Raw genomic sequence first — 21,242 nt, 5'->3', positions numbered from 1 at the left:
TGGTCCTTCAGGCCTAGTAATGTGTACTCTGCAGTGCTCTGAGGCCTCAGACTGAAAGAGGCCTTTTTTTACTTGAGATGCTTGGAACTGACCTGGGACCTTTAGGATTGACCTTTAGGATGCAAGCACATACTCTAGCTAGGAAGTACAGGTCCTCTAGCTGAAGAAAGGGGATGAGTTACATCAGTTATTTATTTATTTATTTATTTATTTATTTATTTATTTAAAGACATTTTTAGACTGCCTCATACACAAGTCCCTGGGTGGTTCACCATCTAAAACCAGTTACATTTGGAAGAGGCAATACTTCTCCATCTGAAACAAGTTTGTTTCCCAGTTTCATTTCTAAAAACCTAATATCCAGCACAATGCAAAAAGGGTTCATGTGTGGATTTGTAAGTGGTTGAAAGACAGGAAACAAATAGACAGTTTTCAAAATGGTGGGAAGTAAGAAGTGGGGTCCCCCAGGAATCTGTACAGTACTCTTTAACATATTCATAAATGATCTAGAGGTTGGGGTAGGCAGTGAAGTGGCCAAATTTGCAAACATGAATCTACTTAAGGTAGTGAAATCCCAAACTGATTGTGAGGAGCTCCAAAGGGATATCTCCAAACTGGGGGAGTGGGCGACAAAATGGCAGATGTGGTTCAATGCAAGCAAGTGTAAAGTGATGCATATTGAGGCATATATACACTGATGGGGTCTGAGCTGTCAGTGACTGACCAGGAGAGATCCTGGGGTCATGGTGGATAGCTCGTTGAACGTGTTGACTCAGTGTGCGGCAGCTGTGAAAAAAGCTAATTCTATGCTAGGGATCATTAGGAAGGGGACTGAAAATAAAACTGCTAATATGATAACAGTGCGACCACATCTGGACTACTGTGTACAGTTTTGGTCACTGTACCTTAAGGAGGACATTGTAGAACTGGTGAAGGTGCAGAAGAGGGCAACCAAGATGATTGGGGTCTGGAGCACGCACGCACCCACCTTCCTTATTTCTTAAATTTGTACACTGCCCCAAACTTTCATCTCTGGGCAGTTAACAATATAAGCCTTTCTTATGAGGCAAGGCTATGGCATTTGGGGCTTTTTAGTTTGGAAGAGGCAACTACAGGTAAACATGATAGAGGTGTATAAAATTATGCATGGAGTAGAGAGAGTGAATAGAGAGAAATTTCCCCCCCTCTTACACTAGCTAGATCCAGGGGTCATCCCAAGAAACTGAAGGCCAGGAAAATTAGGACCAACCAAAGGAAGCACTTTTTCACAAAGTGCATAATTAATACATGGAATTCTCTGCCAAGGGATGTGGTGTTGGCCATTAACTTGGATGGCTTTAAAAGAGGCTTAGACAAATTTATGGAGAATAGGTCAATCAATGGCTACTAGTCTAGTGGCTCTAGGCCACCTCCGGCCTCTGAGGCAAGCTAATACCAGTTGCAGGGGAGCAACATCAAGAGAGAGGGCATGGCCAGAGGCATCTGGTGGGCTACTGTGTGAAACAAGATGCTGGAATAGATGGGCTCTGGGCCTGATCCAGCAGGCCTGTTCTTATGTAAAGGGAGAATTCTGTACTCTGCCAGAAAGCATAGGCAGGGCCCCACTAAAGTACTGGGTACAAATACAACCCAAATTCTGTGCCAAGAAAAGCTGGATTCTGCAACCCACATAAACCGTATGCAAATTACCAGCACATAATTTGCATTTTCCCCCTATTTTTGCAGCTGCCCATAATTTATTCTGTTTTTGCAAGTTATGGGGTGGACCACAGAGCTACACACTGAAGCCCCACCTCATAGGAACATAGGAAGTCAGACCTTGGTCCATCTAGCTCAGTACTGTCTACACCAGGGCTGCTCAGCTTCAGTACTCCTGCAGATGTTGGCCTGCAACTCCCATAATCCCTGGCTACTGGACACTGTGACTGGGGATTATGGGAGTTGCAGTCAAAAAACAGCTGGGGGGGCCAATGTTGAACAGGCCTGGTCTACACTGGCTGGCAGTGGCTCTCCAAGGTTTGAGGCAGGAGCCTTTCCCAGCCCTATCTGGAGATGCCAGGGATCGAACCTGGGACTTTCTGCATGCTCTGCCACTGAGCTGCAGCCCCACCTCCAATCACTGGAAATTTTATTCAGTCCTGTCAGGGGCCCCTTGCTCTGTAGACAGTTGTCCTGTGTGGCGGGTTACTGGGCTACAGACCAGAGTATCGTCTGGGCAAGTACTCGAATGACTCTGCCCTCACAGGCAGGTCACCGGCTCTTCTCAAGAGGAGGGAGTACAGAAGCCTTCTGTTTGGGACTGGGACTTTGTCAGGGTGACAACAGACTTCCCTAGTGCTGGCTTGTTATCTGGGTCTGACCCCTGCTTTGATTCCTGGTTCCCAAAGGCTCAGGTCCATCTGCCCCGCCCCTGCAGCTTCAGAAGTTACATCAGGCTTTGTCTACACACTGCAGCCAGAAAAAAAGAAGCATTTGCCCTAAACCAAATGTAGTGCATTTTTTGCGACTTCATAAAATTGCAAATTATGCCCAGTCACAGGAACATAAGAGGCTGCCGTCTCCGGAGTCAGCCCCTTGGTCCATCCAACTCAGGATCACCTGTACTGACTAGCAACAACTCTCCAAGGTTTCAGGCAGGAGTCTTTCCCAGCTTTAACTAGATATACCTGAGATTGAAGCTTTGACCTTCTGCATGTAAAGCAGATGCTCTACCATTGAGCTACGCTCCCATCCCCATATTCCTGAACACCACCTATTCCAACAAGTCTGTTTATCAACTCTTCTGGGAATAAGCTCGGATGCTGGTACATTTGAGTTAGGCTGCTATGTGTAGCCAACTCTTGTTAGGAAGGCAATTTCTTTGTCCTTGCAGTACTGGGCCACCTTGAAAATATTCAGAAATATTAAAACATACTTTTTCTGCATGATGTGGCAAACTTCAATGGAACAGAAATTCCAAGAACAGGTTTATAGAACCACACAGGAAAGGAGTCTATTTTTGATATATATTTTTTAAAAAGTTTAAAAGAATGTATACTGCAAAAACAAGCTGAAAAAGAAAAGCCCCACATTTAACAGCAGATTTTTTTTTAATTTTTAGTGCAAGAAACATAACCAAGTTAAATCACAGAATCAGTACTAATTGAAGAATATGGAAAATTCTCCTATACAGAGGTAGAATCCAGTGCACAAGGCTAAAACGATATCCAATAATAGTCTAAACAAGACTGAGCCAGGTTTTATGGAATCCACTTGAAATTTTAAGTATCAGACTGTATGTACATACATACAATAAATAGACTATACAATCTTTAAAGTTGTTTAATAAACTTCACAAAATTATAGTAGATGCATTGAGAACTTTACATAATGCAAACCCTTTCTCTGGTCATCCTGGACCCCACCCCCAAACGGTATAACAACAATGCTCTTGCTAGGAAGTCAACTCCCCTCTCTCCCCAAATTGTCCTGCAAATTGTTGATAAAACAACTCATTGTAAAACCACGTTTATATTTGGGAGAGGAGCTGTAATCCAATTCTCTCAAAAGCCAACAATTTTCCATCCTAACTGGTCTCTTAAAAAAAAAAAGAAAAAAAGATACTTTTCTTTACATTCTATTGCAGAAAAAGGACAAGGCAAAGGGGGGAAAGACTCAAAACTCTCATGTGATGAAATCAGTGTTGATATATTGGCACAATAATAATTAAAAACAGAATGAGAAACTATTTTTAAGATAGCAGGGCAAAATCTTCATGTTGTGTAGTATATATGTTAGAAAGCTAGTAAAAAATTCTGCTTAGATTTTAGAATTTCTTCAGTGTTTTACCCATTTTAAGGCAAACAGCATGAACAGGAGCATGGTGATCTGATAAAAGCCTTTTAAGTTGTGGCTCTAGGTATATTTAGATCACATCCAGGGAACAACTTGCGGCATTCCTGACGGGGTCCTGTAGCACCCATTCAGAAGCATGGAAAGTGTCCAAAAGAAATAAAGGTATTCCCCTTACCCATCCAAACGTGAGAGATGGCTGTGAAGATCAGAGGTTCGCAACCTTGGGTCCCAACTCCCCAGATCTTGTTGGCCTACAACTTCCATCAGGCCTGGCATACAGCTGTTGTTGAATGACAGGTGCTTAGCAGATGATGATGGGAGTTGTATTCCAGCAACATCTGGGGACCCAAGGCTGTAAACCTTTGCCACAACCCCCACTGGATACTGTCAGTCACATGGGCCAGCTTTCTAAACCATTCTGCTACACATCTTAGCTGAGATCTCAAGAGGGATATACACTCACAGGAGAGAATCACACATTTTCTATTTGTGATGCTATAGTTCATAATGCTAGAGAAGCAAGCAGCTGTTACGTTTAAAATACTGCTTGCCTTTTTGGCAGTGGGAACTTTTGCAGGGGAAAAAACCAAGAGCAAAATGAGGTCATTCACACAAGTGAAAATTGTGTTCTACCCAGGTTTGGGGGCTGTGTGCTCCCAATTTTCAGTTGTGTAGGTGCAAACAACAAGGTAGGAGGAGGGAGAGGTGATTGTGTGGAAGCAAGGTCAGAGAAAAACCTGGGTAGCTTTTCCTCCTACCTTGCTTCCACACAATCACTTCTAATCAGATTTTCTGTTTACCTTGCTTCCACACAAGCAAAAATTAGGAGCACATACAGCTCCTAAACCTGGGTACAACAGTTTTCATTTGTGTGAATGACTTCAATGTCGGGTTCATAAGCATGTCCCTCTCTTTGGTTCCTGGCCTTTGTCTTCAGGGATCTGAAGCACCTCCTGATTCTCCCAAATTAGAGCACATGGATGTCCTGTTCCTACACGGGGGGCGGGCGGGGTGGGGAGACCCAGTAATATTGGACATTTATAGTCAAGTAAACAATTTGTAATTGTAGTTTTAAGGCTCAATGGAGACCATATAAAGGAATGCATATGGGTATGTCTCTTGGAAGAGCTCTTCCTGAAATTAGTTGGAGGAGCTCAGGAGCACACTGCTGGGAAATTCTCCTGGACAAGCCCCCCATGAAATAAACTTGGGGAGGGAAGGGAGCAGTGGAGCAGTAGCAGGGGCCTGTTCAGGAGACATTCCCGGTGGAATGTGCCTTGTGTGTTTTGCTTACGTACTGCACAGAAAGCAAATGGCATTTCTTGCACAAGAGAGAGAATTCATGGAATTCAGAGATTCTGAAACTTAACAACTGATTTTGGTGTGTGTTTTGTTTTTATCACAAAACGGCATCATTCTGAAATGTGCAAAATAATTCATAGATACTCTTAGAGAGCATAAGCTTTTTTTTTTTTTTTTTAACAGAGATACCGTGATGCATTCTAAAAAAGAAAAGGGGAAAAAAATCAACTTTTATATCTTGTTAACAAAAGCAAGGGTGGGAACCAGCAATGAAAAACATACAGTATAATCAACAAAAGCAACGTTTTCTTCACAGTTTGCATTTTGTTTAAATTTCTATAAGCACCTACACTGAAAAATGCAATTTTTAAACAGTTTTTTAAAATTCTGAAATCTAACCTGTGACAAATGCTTGGTAAAACTAATATAGATTTTTATTCTGCTTATTCTTCCATGGACCCTTATTCACTAGAACAAAAACTTTTTTTTATTATTATTTTTCTCTATTTTATACAAACAGATTGGTTTCCATTTAAAGTAAACATATAAAAAACTTGAGGCTATTGCTTGCAACATTGAACCAGGAAGTGAAGGAAATCAACGGTCTGGGCCACACAAAAAGAGATGCATCTCTCTCTCTTTCAACCTTTTGCTAAATCTCTAGGAGCTATGAAAAACTTGCAGGAAGGACTACCACATCCCATGCAAATTTCCACACCCCCGGCCCAAGTTCCACTGTTGTCTGCATCCTTCCAACAATCATCACTTTATAGTAAGGAAAAATAAACTATTCCAAAGAATGGAGGAAGGCACATGCAGCCACATATACTATGAAACAGCCAGTATTCATGATGCAGCTTCTGGGCAACATCATGGACACAGCTACCATAGATTAAAAAATAAAATAAAATCAAAATCATGACATTACAAACGATCACCTGATCTTGTATACTTTTGGTTCAGCACTATGAAATAAAGTCAAATTCTGTTTTCAAAAATACAATAAAGGCATACGAGAAACAAAATATGCATAATAATTATGGGGGAGCTAATTAAACAGATTAGGAAGAAAAGCGCAGTGTAGTGAGGAGGGGGCGGAGAAACAACGCCGTGCTATCTGATCCAGAGGCTTGTGCTACCGTGGTTACTGCTTTCATACTTCCTGCTTTGCAGAAGCAGGGAAAGCAACCTAAGCCAACAGCAAGGAGGAATGCAAAGAACTAGAAAAAACTGATAGAAGATACTGAAGAGAACATGAACCACTTCCAACTCTTTTCTTCTAGTACTCTTCCAAGCTTATCTTGCGGTTTTTATTTTCATGCCATTGTTTCTGAAGATTTCTTGTTTTTCTAAAATGGCACACACTTCTTGGTTTCTGTTCTCCCCCCCCCCCCCCATTTTCTCCTCTTCCAAGAGTTGTATTTGCCTTTTTTTTTTTCCTCACGAAAAGGATAGTCTGTTGTAAATAACAAAACCAATTTGCTTCCAAAGTTCTTTAGAATATTCTGATGTTTCTCTCCAGTCCTATATTTATTCCTGTGTGCTACAGAATGGGGGAGGCACTGTAAAGGCAGATCTAAAAATAAGAAAAACCAAGGGGGGAAAGAAACCGAACAAACACCACCCTTCCTGCCCAAGTTGATGATAGAAAGAGGACTTTTGAAGGAATATCCCAGACTTCACTGTTAGGAGATAATAGCAGGAGACCATCTAACTACAGTCAGATTGTCTGAACTGACTGACCGTTTCCTTGCAGATTTCCTGAAGTCCTTATACTTGTCTTCACACAAGCGGGAGATGGCCTGCATGAATACATACAAAGAAGAAAGGTCAGGCACTTGCAAGAAGAACTGGAGATCCTTTTTTTTTTTTTTAAAGGAGGGGGGATCTTCATTCTCTGTATGCCAGGCCTGCATAACTTGGGGGAACCGGATTCTTCCCAGAATGTTTAACTCACATCTCCTCCGGAATGGAGGGGGGGTGTTTACATATTGGCCAGATTTATCCCCAAATCCCTGCAAGTTATCAGGGAGCAGTTCACACACAATTCAGGGTTTTCACTGTGCATTAGAGGGCAGCCCGATTTATATCCAGGGTAAAAAAAAATCCAATATTTGGGTCAGTTTTTTTGGACAACTTGGAGTTCACAGAAAAGCCTCCCCGTAATCCCTGCTGTGTGGTAAAAGTCCCAGGCAAACTGCTTGGAGGCTATAGGCCTCCCGATGACCTAGTAATGATGTCATCACTAGCAGCTTGACCACAGGGAATCTGGCCCCCAGGCTGAAGAACACAGTGGGTCATTCCTCCTCTGCCCAGCAGTCGTCCATCCCATCTGAACATGGGAAATCATTCCAAAGACATCTGCACCCCTGTGAACAATTCCTGTGTCACTGAGCCACAATTTTGTGGCTGGGAATGATGGGAGGAGTTGTTCAACAACAGCCAGAGAGAGGGCCAAGTTTGCCCATCTCTGGTCTAAGGGCACACGATACAGCCACCATCCTGAAGCTAAGCAGGTCTTGGTGTGGTCAGTGCCTGGATGGGAGACCCAAATATGACACCTTTTGAGGCTGGGCCATAGCTCAGTGGCAGGGCAACTACTTAGCATGCAGAAGGCCCCCAGTTCACTCCCTGGCATCTCCAGGTAGGGCTGGGGGAAACTCCTGCCTGAAATCTTGGAGAGCTGCTGCCAGTCAGTGTAGACCATACTGAGCTAGATGGGCCAATGGTCTGACTTGGTATAAGGCAGCTTTCTTTATTCCTAATTTGCCAAGGTCAAAATGCCCAAGACCAATCAGAAATTAACTGAAATGGGCATAAATGAAACTGCATTTTATTGAATAATTTTTAGGGGCAGTGTAAAACAGGGCTGCTCAACTTTGGCTCTCCAGCTGTTTTTGGACTACAGCTCCCATAATCCCCAGCCACAGCAGTCAATAGCCAGGAATTATGGGAACTGTAGGCCAACATCTGCAGAAGGGCCAAGGTTGAGCAGCCCTGGTGTAAAACAAACAAGGAGGACAGTCTGCAGTGTCCAGGAGGTAGGTAGATCAAGGGTCTCACCTCAAGCTTACATGCCCTTTCCCTGCTGAGAGGCTCCAAAGGAAAGCTCAGGTTGTTTGCTTCTGCCAGAGACCGCAAATCAAAATAATACTTGGCATAAACACTGGAGGGAACATTAATGTTGAACTGCAACAACTCAAGAAACTGGCGTTCCAACTCGTTCCTGGAAATAAATAAGAGGACAAATGCAAAGGTTCATTTTAAGCCCTGTTCTTGAACTCCTGCCACATGGGACCATAATTTACTTCAGCTTGTAAAAGGCTGACGTGAGCGAACTCCAGGGAAAGAAAATGTATCATGAGCTTGTCACTGGAGTCTCCTGGAAAGCCAGCCTCTTCAGTTCAGGGAGTTTGATGAAAGTTTATCCCGCTCTCCAAATGTTCAGATACAAAATCTGTGTTTAGTACTTTCACAACTGTTTTATACATGAAGAATCAAAATGCTTCTTGATGGCAATGCTTATGTTTGTATCGTTTGAGATCATTTAAGGTGGTCCAGTTACAGTTGCCATCGGCTTGTTTGGTGGCCTTCTCTGTGGCTCTGAAATGCACTCCTTGTCAAACTAAGAGCTTCTCCATCTCTGGCTGCCTTTAAAAAGACTCTTAAGATGAACCTGTTTTCTCAGGCTTTTAGTTACTGCATTTACTCGAATAGAAGCCAACTTTGAATTTAAGACAACCCCCTTTAAAAACAAAGGTTAAATACAAGTTATACCTAAAAGTGAACTGGGCTCCAAATTTAAGATGAACCCCTGATTTCTAACACCAAATAACTTAGAAAAAAGTTAGTCTTAGATTCAGGTAAATTTAGTAAACACATTTCAAAACTATTTTTATTATTTTTATTCTGTTTTTATTGTTGCTGTATTTTTACACAATGTACACCGCCTAGAGATACATATATCAGACAGTTTACAAATATAACATACATATTTGTCATAAAAGTTTCCTGTGATCTTGTCTTTTGAGCATATCAATAGATAGATGGGAGAGAAACCTAACAAAAACATAAATAATGGCCAATTTTATTTTTAAGGCCTGAAGAATAGAAATAACTGCATTTACAGGGACTCTACAGTACTAGCTGTATTAGCTAAAAAGTAAATCACATTTATCTTAGCATCCATAAAGCTGAGACAGAACAGGGAACTCACATGTCCTCAACTGTTATATCCTTCAGGATCTGACAATAATCCACATTCCACACGGCCTGGTCATCCCACACTTTTGATGCTAGTAGAATTGCACCCAGTACAATTCGCTTCCAGTTTGCTGGACAAATATCTATTTCTGCGTAGGTTAAAAGTCTTTCAAGATATACCTGAAAAAGACATGTTACAATCAAAGTTTATTACATTTCTCTTGGAACAGAAATAAGGGGGACAACAAGGTAAACACTGTCTCCCCTGTTTGACCTTGCAGAACAAAAGAGTGCTGCAGACCACTGATTTGATAAATGGCAAGATCATATTTTAATAATCTTTTCACAGAAAAGGAAAACTACACTAATGCCGACGATTACCCTTAAAATAGCTACCGTAGTGCTAGAAGTAATGAAAAATCTGATTAACATGATGGCATTTTAAAAGGTCAGTCTAAAGGCTTGACTATATCATGTGTTTACCCTTGGCCAGGTTCCGAGTGATGTCAATCTGACCAGCAGTTGACCGCAAACATCTACACTGAACATATCTGGGAATCAGCAAAGATGTTAATAGAAATAATGGATCAAAAGAGGTAGGTGTTATGGGGTGGGGTTGGGGATATCTAATAATGCAATGTTGTGCCCTCCCGCCCCCAAGCAGTAATGTACTGGAGGGGTGGAGCATATATATCTTCCATAAATAAATAAATAAATAAATAAATAAATAAATAAATAAATAAATAAATAAAATTTCTCTATATATAATTCTCTAAGGCATACCCGCGGCTAATCCCGTGCATGGCAGCTTTTGTAAGAGTTCGCGAGCAGAAGCACCTTATTGGGCAGTGGGGATTCCATATGCAGATAGGGAGTAGGAGCCTGTGGCACAGTGGTAATTGGGCAGTGGGGATTCCATATGCAGATATGGAGGAGGAGCTTGTGATGGTTAAGTTCAGTTTGAATGCAACTATTACTGGTCGGAAGATATTCTTGATTGTAGAGGAGAGGACTCTCTCTATATAAAAGGATAGTAGGCAGGGGTCTGCAAAGAGAGGGGTCGTGAGGGAGGAAAGAGCCCCTTCAGGAGAAAACAAGATAAACAAGATCTGTTAACTCAGGAAGGGAGAGAGAGAGAGAAGAAAGGAAGGGAAGAAAGACAGAGGGGAAGAGTGAGTGAAGGAGAGAGAAAGAGAGAAAAAGAAAGGAGGGGAAGAAGGCAGGGCAAGGGACGGATCCGAGACTGTCAATGGCCTGAGGGGAATGAGCAGCCATGGTGGCAGCAGCAAGGAAAGACCCAGTCAACCACTGCAGCTGTTTGGGGCTACTGAGGCCATTGGCGGAGGGAGGGAGGCAAAGGATGGGCCCAGGCCTGTCAGCAGCTTGAGGGAAACGAGCGACCATGGCGCTGACGGTAGTAAGCAAGGGCCCTGTCAACCTCTGCTGCTCCTACTCCTGTGGGGAGGAGCAGGGCTCGGGTGAGGGTGGGGAGGTCTCTGGGGATAGGAGGCCGCAGTTTGTCCAATAGGTGCCAGCAATGCTACAACCGCGTCCAAGAGGGGTGCGGGGGATGGAGTAAAGAGATGGAGGAGTGACCAAGAGGGGTGATGGGGACAGAAGCAACGGGATGGAAGAGGAGGAGAAGGAGTGCGGCTCAGGTGAGGGGGGCTGTGGCAGGGGGTGAGGGGAACAATCAAGTACTAGAGTGCAGATGCTCTGCACAGGTTAAAGCTAGTTGTTGTTGTTGTTTTTAATTAATGCACTTGCAAAAAGGAAGTAAAATAACAGTTTGAAATCTGTAGAATTTCAACTTCAATCACACACACACACTTCCTGACCAAACATCCTGACCAAATTTACTAAAGGAAGTCCTATTGAAATTTAGTAATTCTTTAGAGTACTACTCCTGAGTACTACTCCTGAGTAGTACTATAGAGTATCTGTGTCTGCGCACATACACTTAAAACCAAATGGTCAAATACAGCCAATACCAAATAGTACTTAATACCAAACTTAATACCAAAAGGTACAAATTCCATCTACTACTGCCAGTGTAAACAAAGGGTTGTAACGTGATGGATGGACAATATGCATTCTGAACAAGTACATTACCATTCACAGAGTATGCAGCAACCCCAACTCAGCAAGGAACAATGTATATCTAGGAAACCTATTGTGCTTGAAGATAGTTTAGGTTTTTTAGATACACATTGTTCCATTGAACAATAGAAAATATTGTTTTTTATATATCCCATTGTTTTTAATACTTTTATTAAAACAAACTAACCATTTTTGATTTCCCTACATTTAGGTAAGTAATTTGACAGGAAATTGACTTATATGATTGAGGTGCAATCCAGCTCTTAAACATCAAACTCAGTGGTGGATAGGGTTAGGGTTAGCCAGCGTGGTGCAGTGGTGAGAGTGCTGGACTAGGACCGAGGAGACCCGAGTTCAAATCCCCATTCAGCCATGAAACTAGCTGGGTGACTCTGGGCCAGTCACTTCTCTCTCCGCCTAACCTACTTCACAGGGTTATTGTGAAAGAGAAACTCAAGTATGTAGTACACCGCTCTGGGCTCCTTGGAGGAAGAGCGGGATATAAATGTAATAATAATAATAATAATAATAATAATAATAATAATAATAATAATAATAATAGGGATGTGCCAAAATGCGATTTGGTGGTCTGAATTGCCAGCACCTCCCTTTACATTCGAGAGTTTACACATCCCCTTTAAAGCAGAGGAGGGAAGGTCCGTACTTGCTCCTCCTCCACTCATGATGTATGGATCCAGAAGTACACCTAACCATGTGGAGGATTAGGACAGAAACCCCCCCCCCCAGCATTTAATAGGCATTTTACTGGGAACTGAAATGTCAGCTTGTATCAGGAGAGAGGAAGACTGGATGAGAATATGGGAGGCACTCATGGGCCTTCAACTCCCAGTAATGATCCAGCATGCTGTGGTGTACTTATGATGAGGGGGTGGGGAAAGAAGAGATGGACCGACAGGCAGGCAGACAAGCAGGGCTCTATTGAGCCTCCTACCAAGCCCACTGCATGTAGGGGTAAGATTGCATCCAAGTTATTCATAATCATGTACCAGTTTTAGTAGATGTGTCCCCACGCCCATTACCTGCACGTATAAATCACTACTGACTAGGATACCCAGAAACTCCATGAGTTCAATGAAATTAATTGCCTCCATCTTCCTTATGACAGGTTGCTTCATCCTTAGAACTACAGCCTAAAAACCAGATTGCCAGTACCGTATTCTGTCAATAGCACTTTACTGCCACATAATTGATCCCCAGAGACTTGTCATCTGAACTAAGGTTCAAAGCTTCCGGTACTTCCTTGATCAAACACTCCCAGAACCAGATTAATAAAAACTAAACTAAACCATACTTTTGCTTTCCTGCTGGTATTTCCAGATTCTCCCACACAGTGACTATTATCACCAATGCTAGTGTTGTAATACATTTTCAGGAATCATGGTTAGGAATATAATTAGGATTGCTTCCAACATTACATTTACTTACATTTTCAAACCCAAGCCATTTGGTAGGGTGGGGAGGGGTATGATGATATTCCAAGATATTCTCATTTTAAATTTCTCGTGTTTGGGGGAAGACCGAAAATTAGACAAGATCACGAGCAGCAGCAAAGTGATCAAGAGAGCAATTCAGTCATTACATCTAATAATAAAAGGTTTGCTGTGACACAAAACAGCCACTACCAAGAAGAAGCTCTCACAAGTGCTGAATAAAACCCCAGAAATGTTCTTATAATATTGCTTTAGATTTACAAGCTAATTCTACCCACTAATCATACAGAGAAAAAATTAATGTCTCTGCAACTAAGAGAAAGAAAACCAAAGGCTCAATTAACACGTTTGTCTTAAAAGAACAAGACGGAGGTAAATGTTTAGGCATTTTTTGTAAGTAACTGCAGATTTAGAGTGGGAAAAGTCACTCATCCGATATTCTGAAATGTACTGCTATATTAAAATGGCAAGGGAGAGAGAGAGGCTGTGTCCAACCAATAGCTGTGATAATAAGAGACAGTTGGCATTATCATACCATGTCTAATGTTCTTGAAATTAATATCAGGAAGCAGAAATGAAATTAAATCTAAGGCAGAAGTTTCTTACTTAAAAATCATCCTTACTGGGCAAGAGGATATAAAAACTTCCAAGAATTATTTGTACCGAGGCTTCTAATGTTTCACTCATTCGAAATCTCTTTTCAATTTATCATCCCATGTGAGTTAAAAGGATGTCTCTAATTAATTTACATAGGAGGAGAGGTGGTCTGGTGGTAGCAAGCATGAGTTGTTCCCTTTGCTAAGCAGGGTCAGCCCTGATTTGCATTTGGATGGGAGACTATGAGCCCATTCTCACGATCTCTGAGAAAGGGCTTGAAGGGGCAGGGGAGGGAGCCTCAAAAAGCTTACTTCCCACGCAGACGATCCTGGCTGTTCCAGACGGGCAGCTGCCTCCTCGGAGGGTCATGGGCCGGGACGTGTTGCCCTGACCACCGGAACTTCCGTAATGCGCCACACGAGTGCATTGGGGATTCCTCCAATGCCAGCCGGGAGCCCCGCAGTCTCCCAGCCCCGGCTGCAAGCAGATGGGGCTGGCAGATGATTAAAAAAAATGGGGCTAAGGGAATGCTAGATCTTTTAACCTTGTTTAAGAGGGTGCATTTGTAGTGGCAAGGTACCTCCCTGCCGCCCCTTCCCCCGGTCATCAGCAAAAGGCTTCAGAAAGCCTCTTGTATGTGCGCACATGACGCGGAGACATGATGTGCGCGCACAAAAAAGGCTTTCTGAAGCCTTTTGCTGACGACCGGGGGAAGGGGCGGCAGGGAAGTACCCTGCCGCCCCAAATGCTTACTAAAATATGTGCGTTGGCAGGGGAAAAGCGAAGGGAGAGGTAAGCACACCCTCCCCCTGTCCTTAAAGGAACACGCACCCCAGTGCTGGACCGCAGCTCCGCAGTTCCGTGCACATCCCTAGTCATTAGCCTGGTTTCACCTGCGCAAGAGAACAGCCTTTACATTTGAGTGCGGTAAGATATTCCCCTTAGGGCAGGGATTCTCAATCTGTGGTACTCCAGACGTTGCTGAACTACAACCCCCACCATCCCCAGCTACAATTGTGGCTGAGGATGACGGGAGTTGTAGTTCAGTACTATCGAGAGCAGCACAGATTGAGAACCCCTGCCTTAGGGGATGGCGCCATAGCTCAGTGGTAGAGTATCTGGTTAGGGGCAGAACGTCCCAGGTTCAATTCCCAGCATCTCCAGGTAAAGCTGGGAAAGACTCCTGCCTGAAACCTTGCAGGGATGCTGATAGTCCGTGTAGACAATACTGAGCTAGATGACCAAGGGTCTGACTTGGAAGAAGGCAGCTTCCTATGTTCCTATGAACACAGAACACTCACATTTCAAAGAGCAGCCCCAGACAATTTAGGTTTATCCTGTCTCCTATTAGTTCAGCAACTCTGAACGAGTCTTGGTTAACTATGAAGTCAGCAACAACATCTAACCACTGTAAGGATAACTAGGGTTCTCACTTAATCCAGAATCTAAAACCATGGTTTCAGGTCCTGGGCTAAGCAGGGACCCTAATTAGTCTCAACCACGGTTGACACTACTACCAATGTAACAGTTAACCACAATTAAACCCAGCAGATGGGTTTCGTGCTTTGGAAGAAAGGTGGTAGCAAAGGGAGGGTGCATGTGCTCCTGCTGCCCACTCCAAATCACTGAACCCTGATGAAACAATCAACAGTGTTACATCTGCACTGGCCTCTAGGAATACAGGAAGCTGCCTTATACCAGGTCAAACCATTGGTCCATCTAGCTTTCCCAGCCCTACCTGGAAATGCCAGAAACTGAATCTGGGGCCTGCTAAGCAGATACTCTACCACCGGTTCCTTCCTCGCTAGTGAATATTATCCTGGAGGAAGACACACTGCTAGCTGCTCTGGTACTAGGATCCTTTGGGGGAGAGGGAAATGCATCACCTGACACCTTATGCACCAATCATACTTAAGCACACATACTTTGACCGTCAAAGTAAGCATGTGTAAGGATGATTCAATTCACATCCTGCCACACTCCTCTCTTAAGGGAGTCCACAGTTGCAGCCAACGTTCTCGACTTGGCTGAAGTTTCTGGAGTGGTGTGATGCTGACCACACCTATCTGTTTCTGTTGATAAATAAATAAACCCATGCTAACAGAATACAGCTCTATTTCTTTCTGTGGGGGAGGTGCCTTGCTATTTGGAGACAGAGAAAGCAACATTCACCCTCTTCAGGGGCTGGTTTCCACAGATCCAGGAGCCAGAATTCATCATCCACTAAGCTCAAATCAACCCATCCCCCACCCCGATACAGGGGCTCCATGGACAGAAGGCGCCATCTGTGATGTGCGGCAGCAGCAGGAGCCCATGGTAGGTCTTTGCCAGCTCTTTTGCATAAGCTGCCTTTCAAAATAAGGCAAGTTGCTGGTACAGCCTGCACCTCACTCCCTGCTTTCTTTGTGCATCCCACTTCCTGATTTCTTCATATGAAAAACTCTACCTATCTGAAAAAACAGCAGTCTCCTCACAGTAAGCCTTGTTTTATTGTCTATGGATATTAAAGGGTGTTTACAACTGTCAGCCAGTGGTGAGAAGTTGCTTCATTGTTTTTCCAGAACTCCAGAATATCTTGCTGGTGCATAAATAATAAAGGTAAAGTGTGCCATCGAGTCGGTGTCAACTCCTGGCGACCACAGAGCCCTGTGGTTGTCTTTGGTAGCATACAGGAGGGGTTTACCATTGCCTCCTCCCATGCAGTGTGAGATGATGCCTTTCAGGACCTTCCTATACCACTGTTGCCTGATATAGGTGGTTCTCATAGTCTGGGAAACATACCAGTGGGGAACTGGAACCAGCAACCTCTTACTTGCTAGTCAAGTCATTTTCCCACTGCGCCATAGGGCAGCTATTATTAATATTATTTAGCTCAACAATAGGGCAGTTCACATGATTGGTACTTGAATAGGAGATGCATCCTACCCAAGTCCAGAAGCTGTGTGTGCTCCCATTTTGTGACTGTGAGTGTAACACATGGTAGGAGGCAGGGAGTTTGATCCTTTGCTAAGCCCTAGCTGGGTAAAATGGGATTTCCTCCTACCTCATTCCAAAACTGGGGCCAGAATCCAGGAAGGGCATGCTTGTCCTACCCAGCTAGGGCTTAGCAAACAATCAAGCTCCCCACCTCCTACCATGTTTGCAGACAATCACAAAACGGGAGCGTGCACAGCTCCCAAACTTGGGAAGGCTGCGTCTCCTACCCACGTACTGATTGTGTGAACTACCCTGATGAATGAGAGTGAAATGTTTTGCTGGGACTCCACGGCTGGCCATTCGTACCGACTTCAAGTGCTGCTCGTAGCCTGTTGCCCCTGAAGCACATGGTACATAAGAGGTCCATTTCTTCAGAGTGGCTTGGGGAAACTGCCTAATTTCAAATTCTTCTCCTAATCTAGTCAACTTCATATGTGAAACAAAAACCAGGCTATACATAAGGAGAAAAACAATTTGGGCAATAATTACTGTCCTCCCACTTAAAAACAAACAAACAAATATTCAATTAACGCTTGTTATTACTTTTATTAATATGTGTGGGATCATAGTTTGTCTTCCCTTTTATTTGAACGTAATCAGCTATTGGTACATGGAATCTCTTGGCAGTTTGGGTGAACTGCGTAGGAATTACACAGATTGTATTTAATTATGAATTGCTTTTCTCTTGCAGAGTTAACACAGGCTTTAATTGAAAATACTTAATTAAAAGGATGGAGGACTGATAATTCAGCCCCCTTCCCTGCTGGAGACCTCTGTCCCCAAAGAGCGGAACTCACCCAGCATTCTAACTACAGTAAATCCTATTGAAATTGACGGGTGCGGTGCAGTGGCAAAACTGAGCGCCAGACAGCCCTCCGGCACACCACCCTGAACTTCTTGGAGCAAGGAAGGGATACAAATTTGATTTAACTTTAATTTTTAAAAATGTTGTCACTAGGTTCCACCCAAAGTTAAATTTGGACCAAATCTGGAGGTTCCGTTTTCAAACTAATCAGCTAAGGAATTTCAAGGAAAGTCAAATGAGTTTCAATTTCAGCCATGGAGGGGGCTCACCGAACATCCAGGGACAGGCTACCGCTGACAAACCCCACCCCCACTCCCCTTGCACTGTGTGCGTGCATGCGCACACATGGATGCAGGGGGCGTGGCCAGGAGCAGGACCCAACCCGGGCTACTGCCACCACATCTAGGGTCTGCCTGAGAGTGCAAATTCACTGGAGCTGTGTCCTTTGAGCAATCTGCACGGTACTGAAAACGCTATTAGGGCTGAACTGGGATTCATTCATGAGATGGCTTTCTGTTCTGCAGCACGAAACCAGAACCATGGAAGGCACAGAGAGTAGAGCTTCCAATGCAGAAGAGGATGTGTCCCTGGCTCGGAGACCGGGGGGGACCCCTGACTGGATCCCCTTCCTGTGACCTGGCCTGCCAGGAATAGAAAGGGAAGCGGCCCCTTTCCAGCTGCTCCTTGCAGGAGTCCAAACCACATCAAATATATTTCCAACCTCTTGCAAAAGCCCCATCAGTGGAAAGCCTTGTGAAATCATCCCCTGGGACTGATCCCAGACCAGTAAATCCTTGTTTGAAGGAGGACGTTAGCCTGCGGTTCTCCATTCACAAACAGGAACCCCCAACTCTTCTAAGCACGTGGAGTGTTGAGGTTTGGGGACTGAGGCAATGAGCAATCTGGACCACTCTTGGGTTGCTTTGTGCAGTCTTCCGCAGTGGACTGCAACCTGATCTGATGCCTCTTGTGTGCTTTTGCTGGGAAGTTTGCCAACCAGCCTGCATTGTATTCCTGGAGAACTTTAACAGGGCAGTTGAACATACAGTACACATTCACTTGCACGTGCATGCAAGTTAACATTTGGGCTTGCATGTAAATGTTTGCATGCACTCCCTCGCTCTTGCACATAAGTGCATGAGCACTCAATGCAGGCACACACAGACTATATATGCAATAATAAAGACCAAAGAATTCTCTGAATGCACAGCTGCATATTTCCATCTTGGCATGTGGACAGAAGGGATGTACAGCCTGCCCCTGCCCAAGAAATTTCACTTGTCCTATTGAACAGGCACATCCATTGAGCAAGAGGGAACAAATGGGATCTGGGGGTCACCACAATGCCCCCAGGACAGCTCATCTCCCCCTCCACCACCCCCCAACCAGTGAACAAGCCACTTGCTGGTTGGGGGTAGCGAGGGGTATGTGCTGTTCTAATTCTCAACAAGGACACCAACAGGATCACTGGCAGAGCCAACACTAAATCCTTCCAAGGCTTCTTGGAATCCTATTGGATGCAAAACCTTCTCGGGTGGACCATCCTAATAGGCCACCCACCTCTGTGGAGGTGGGACATGGTTGTAAATCCAACCTTAACCAGATGGTGGTCCATCCATGACAATGGGGAAATCATAGGAGTCCCCACCCACAGAACACCACCCTGATCAGAGTAAAAGACCAAATCGAGCATGTGACCAGCAACATTAACATAAGACAGCCCTGCTGGATCAGACACAAGGCCCATCTAGTCCAGTATCCTGTTTCACACAGTGGCCACCAGGTGCTTCTGGGAAGCCCACAGGCAAGAACTGAGGGCATACCCTCTCTCCTGCTGCTCCTCCCCTGCAACTGGTATTTAGAGGCATCTCACCTCTGAGGCTAGAGGTGGCCTATAGCCCTCAGACTAGTAGCCATTAATAGACCTGTCCTCCATGAATTTACCTAAACCCCTCTTAAAGCCATTCAGGCTATTGGCTATCATCACATTTTGTGGCAGGAATTCCATAGGTTGATTATGCATTGTGTGAAAAAGTACTTCCTTTTGTCAGTCCTAAATTTCTTGTCAATCAGTTTCATAAGATGACCCCTGGTTCTAGTGTTATGAGAGAGGGAGAAGAATTTCTCTCTATCCACATTCTCCACACCTTTCATGATTTTATAGACCTCATCATGTCTCCCCGCAGTCATCTTTTTTCTAAACTAAAAAGCCCCAGGTGTTGTAGCCTTGCCTCATAAGGAAGGTGCTCTTGGCCCCTGATCACCTTGGTTGCCTTCTTCTGCACCTTCTCCAGTTCTACAATGTCCTTTCTGAGGTATGGTGACCAGAACTGTATGCAGTACTCCAAATGTGGCCGCAGTAGGGATGTGCACAGAACTGGTCGGGGAAAGTTTGAAGGTGGGGGTGGGGTGGGGTGAGGTGTGTCAGACTTTAAGGGCAGGGGAAGGTGCTCTTATCCCTCCCTCCGCTGCCCCCTTCAGGGTGGCAGCATACCTCCTTGCCACCTTGACCGAAAGTACCCGGCACGCATGCGCACGCCAGGTGTGCATGTGCACGTTGCTCTCGCATGTTGGGCGCGAGCATAATGTTCGCGCACACATGCCTGGTGTGCGCACGCGCACATCCGGCCAAGGAAGAAACAGGGCGGCAGGAAGATATGCTGCTGCCCCAAAGGAGGCTTTCCAAGCGGAGCGCTGGCGGGGGGAAGTGGAGGGAGGGATAAGGGCACCCTTCCCCTCCCTTAAAGTCTGACCCCCACCCGCCTGAACTGGATAACAGCTGGCTCTTTGAACTGGTTCAGAGGTCCTTAAAAGGCCATTTGTGGGCAATCCATGATAAAAATTGCATATTTTGAGACAACTTTAAAAGTACTTTAGTTTTCATCACAGATTGCCTGCAGATGGCGCTGCAAAATTGCATGAGGTTGCTGCTAGCCATGTGACAGCCCATGAGCTAGTGCTGGTAAAGAAGACATGAGCCTTCGGGGTGGTCTGGAAGCTGAGTAAGCTCTCAGCTCCAACTTGCAGGCAAGCTGTTCAAGTCACACCGTCTTTTTGCAGTCTGGAAGGACCTAGGTTTCCAAATACCACAGCCATCAGCCACAGAACAATGCCTTCCACCAGCACGCACATGGCTGCGGTCATGTTGCTGTGGTCAGCAACACCAACACCATGCTGACTATGCAAATGGCTGCTGCGTATGCATGGCATCCATGTGCGTGCCGGTGCAGATGCCATGCGCAGGCTGAAGAGAACAGCACCACAGCCACGCAAGGCTTCCGGTAGAGCGAGCACCATGTCCAGAAAAGTGCTGGGGCAGCAGCAGAGCAGGTAGAGACCTGCTTTTTAAGGGAACTGCTCCCTGCCCCACCAAACTAGTTCAGCTGTGGGTGCCCAAGCCACTTTGGCACTTCCCAAAGGAGGCGCCCAACCAGTTCGTGCACATCTCTAGCAGCTGCATTGGCCAGTAAGCAACTTAAACTACTTTTCTTGCTGGCGCTCCCACCCCCTTCTTTTGATGTCGAACCGGGCTTGGTTCAGTTTGATTGCAGACCGAACCACCCCCAGTTCGGTTCAGGGTCAAGTTGCCAAAGCAGCCTGGTTCAAGGCGAACTGGTTCGGCATCAAACACTTCATACACACCCCTACAAGAAAACTTACTTTTAGATGGGTAACCCTCACCCTGGGCTATGTGAATGGCTTACTGGTTGGGCGTACACTCGGTTATATCTTTTTTTTTAAAAAAACAACCAACCAAATCAACCCAAACAACCTCACTTCACGTCAGCCACAAATGTGCACCAGTCACTCACGCAGGCCTTTGAGCATCCATCAACTCTTATTAATGCCTTTGCCGATTACTGACAGTTGTCCAAGACGGTTTGCTTGAAGCGCCAATGATTTACAATCTGCCTGACAAAAATGGAAAGGTTCCAGCCTCTGACATCCTCCGAATGCCAGCAACACACTTCTAC

The 21,242-nt window shown here is 44.7% G+C and overlaps 1 protein-coding gene across 1 annotated transcript in view; it reads right to left on the bottom strand.

Annotated features, from left to right (window-relative positions):
* Positions 1 to 3,070: 3,070 nt before the first annotated feature.
* The window catches only part of CCNY (cyclin Y), a 153,915-nt gene continuing 135,743 nt past the window's right edge, over positions 3,071 to 21,242 (bottom strand). Inside the window, exons 8-10 of the mRNA XM_053263597.1 lie at positions 9,353 to 9,519; positions 8,200 to 8,362; positions 3,071 to 6,938 (exon numbers count right to left, since the gene is read on the bottom strand). Of these exons, the coding sequence (XP_053119572.1) occupies positions 6,822 to 6,938; positions 8,200 to 8,362; positions 9,353 to 9,519 (447 nt within the window). The 3' untranslated portion in view covers positions 3,071 to 6,821. The remainder of the gene's footprint in view (positions 6,939 to 8,199; positions 8,363 to 9,352; positions 9,520 to 21,242) is intronic.

The sequence above is a fragment of the Hemicordylus capensis genome, chromosome 6 (genome assembly GCF_027244095.1).
Source record: "Hemicordylus capensis ecotype Gifberg chromosome 6, rHemCap1.1.pri, whole genome shotgun sequence".
NCBI lineage: Eukaryota > Metazoa > Chordata > Lepidosauria > Squamata > Cordylidae > Hemicordylus > Hemicordylus capensis.
Note: the sequence above shows the minus strand (reverse complement) of the source record. Positions and strands in the feature narration are given on the sequence as shown.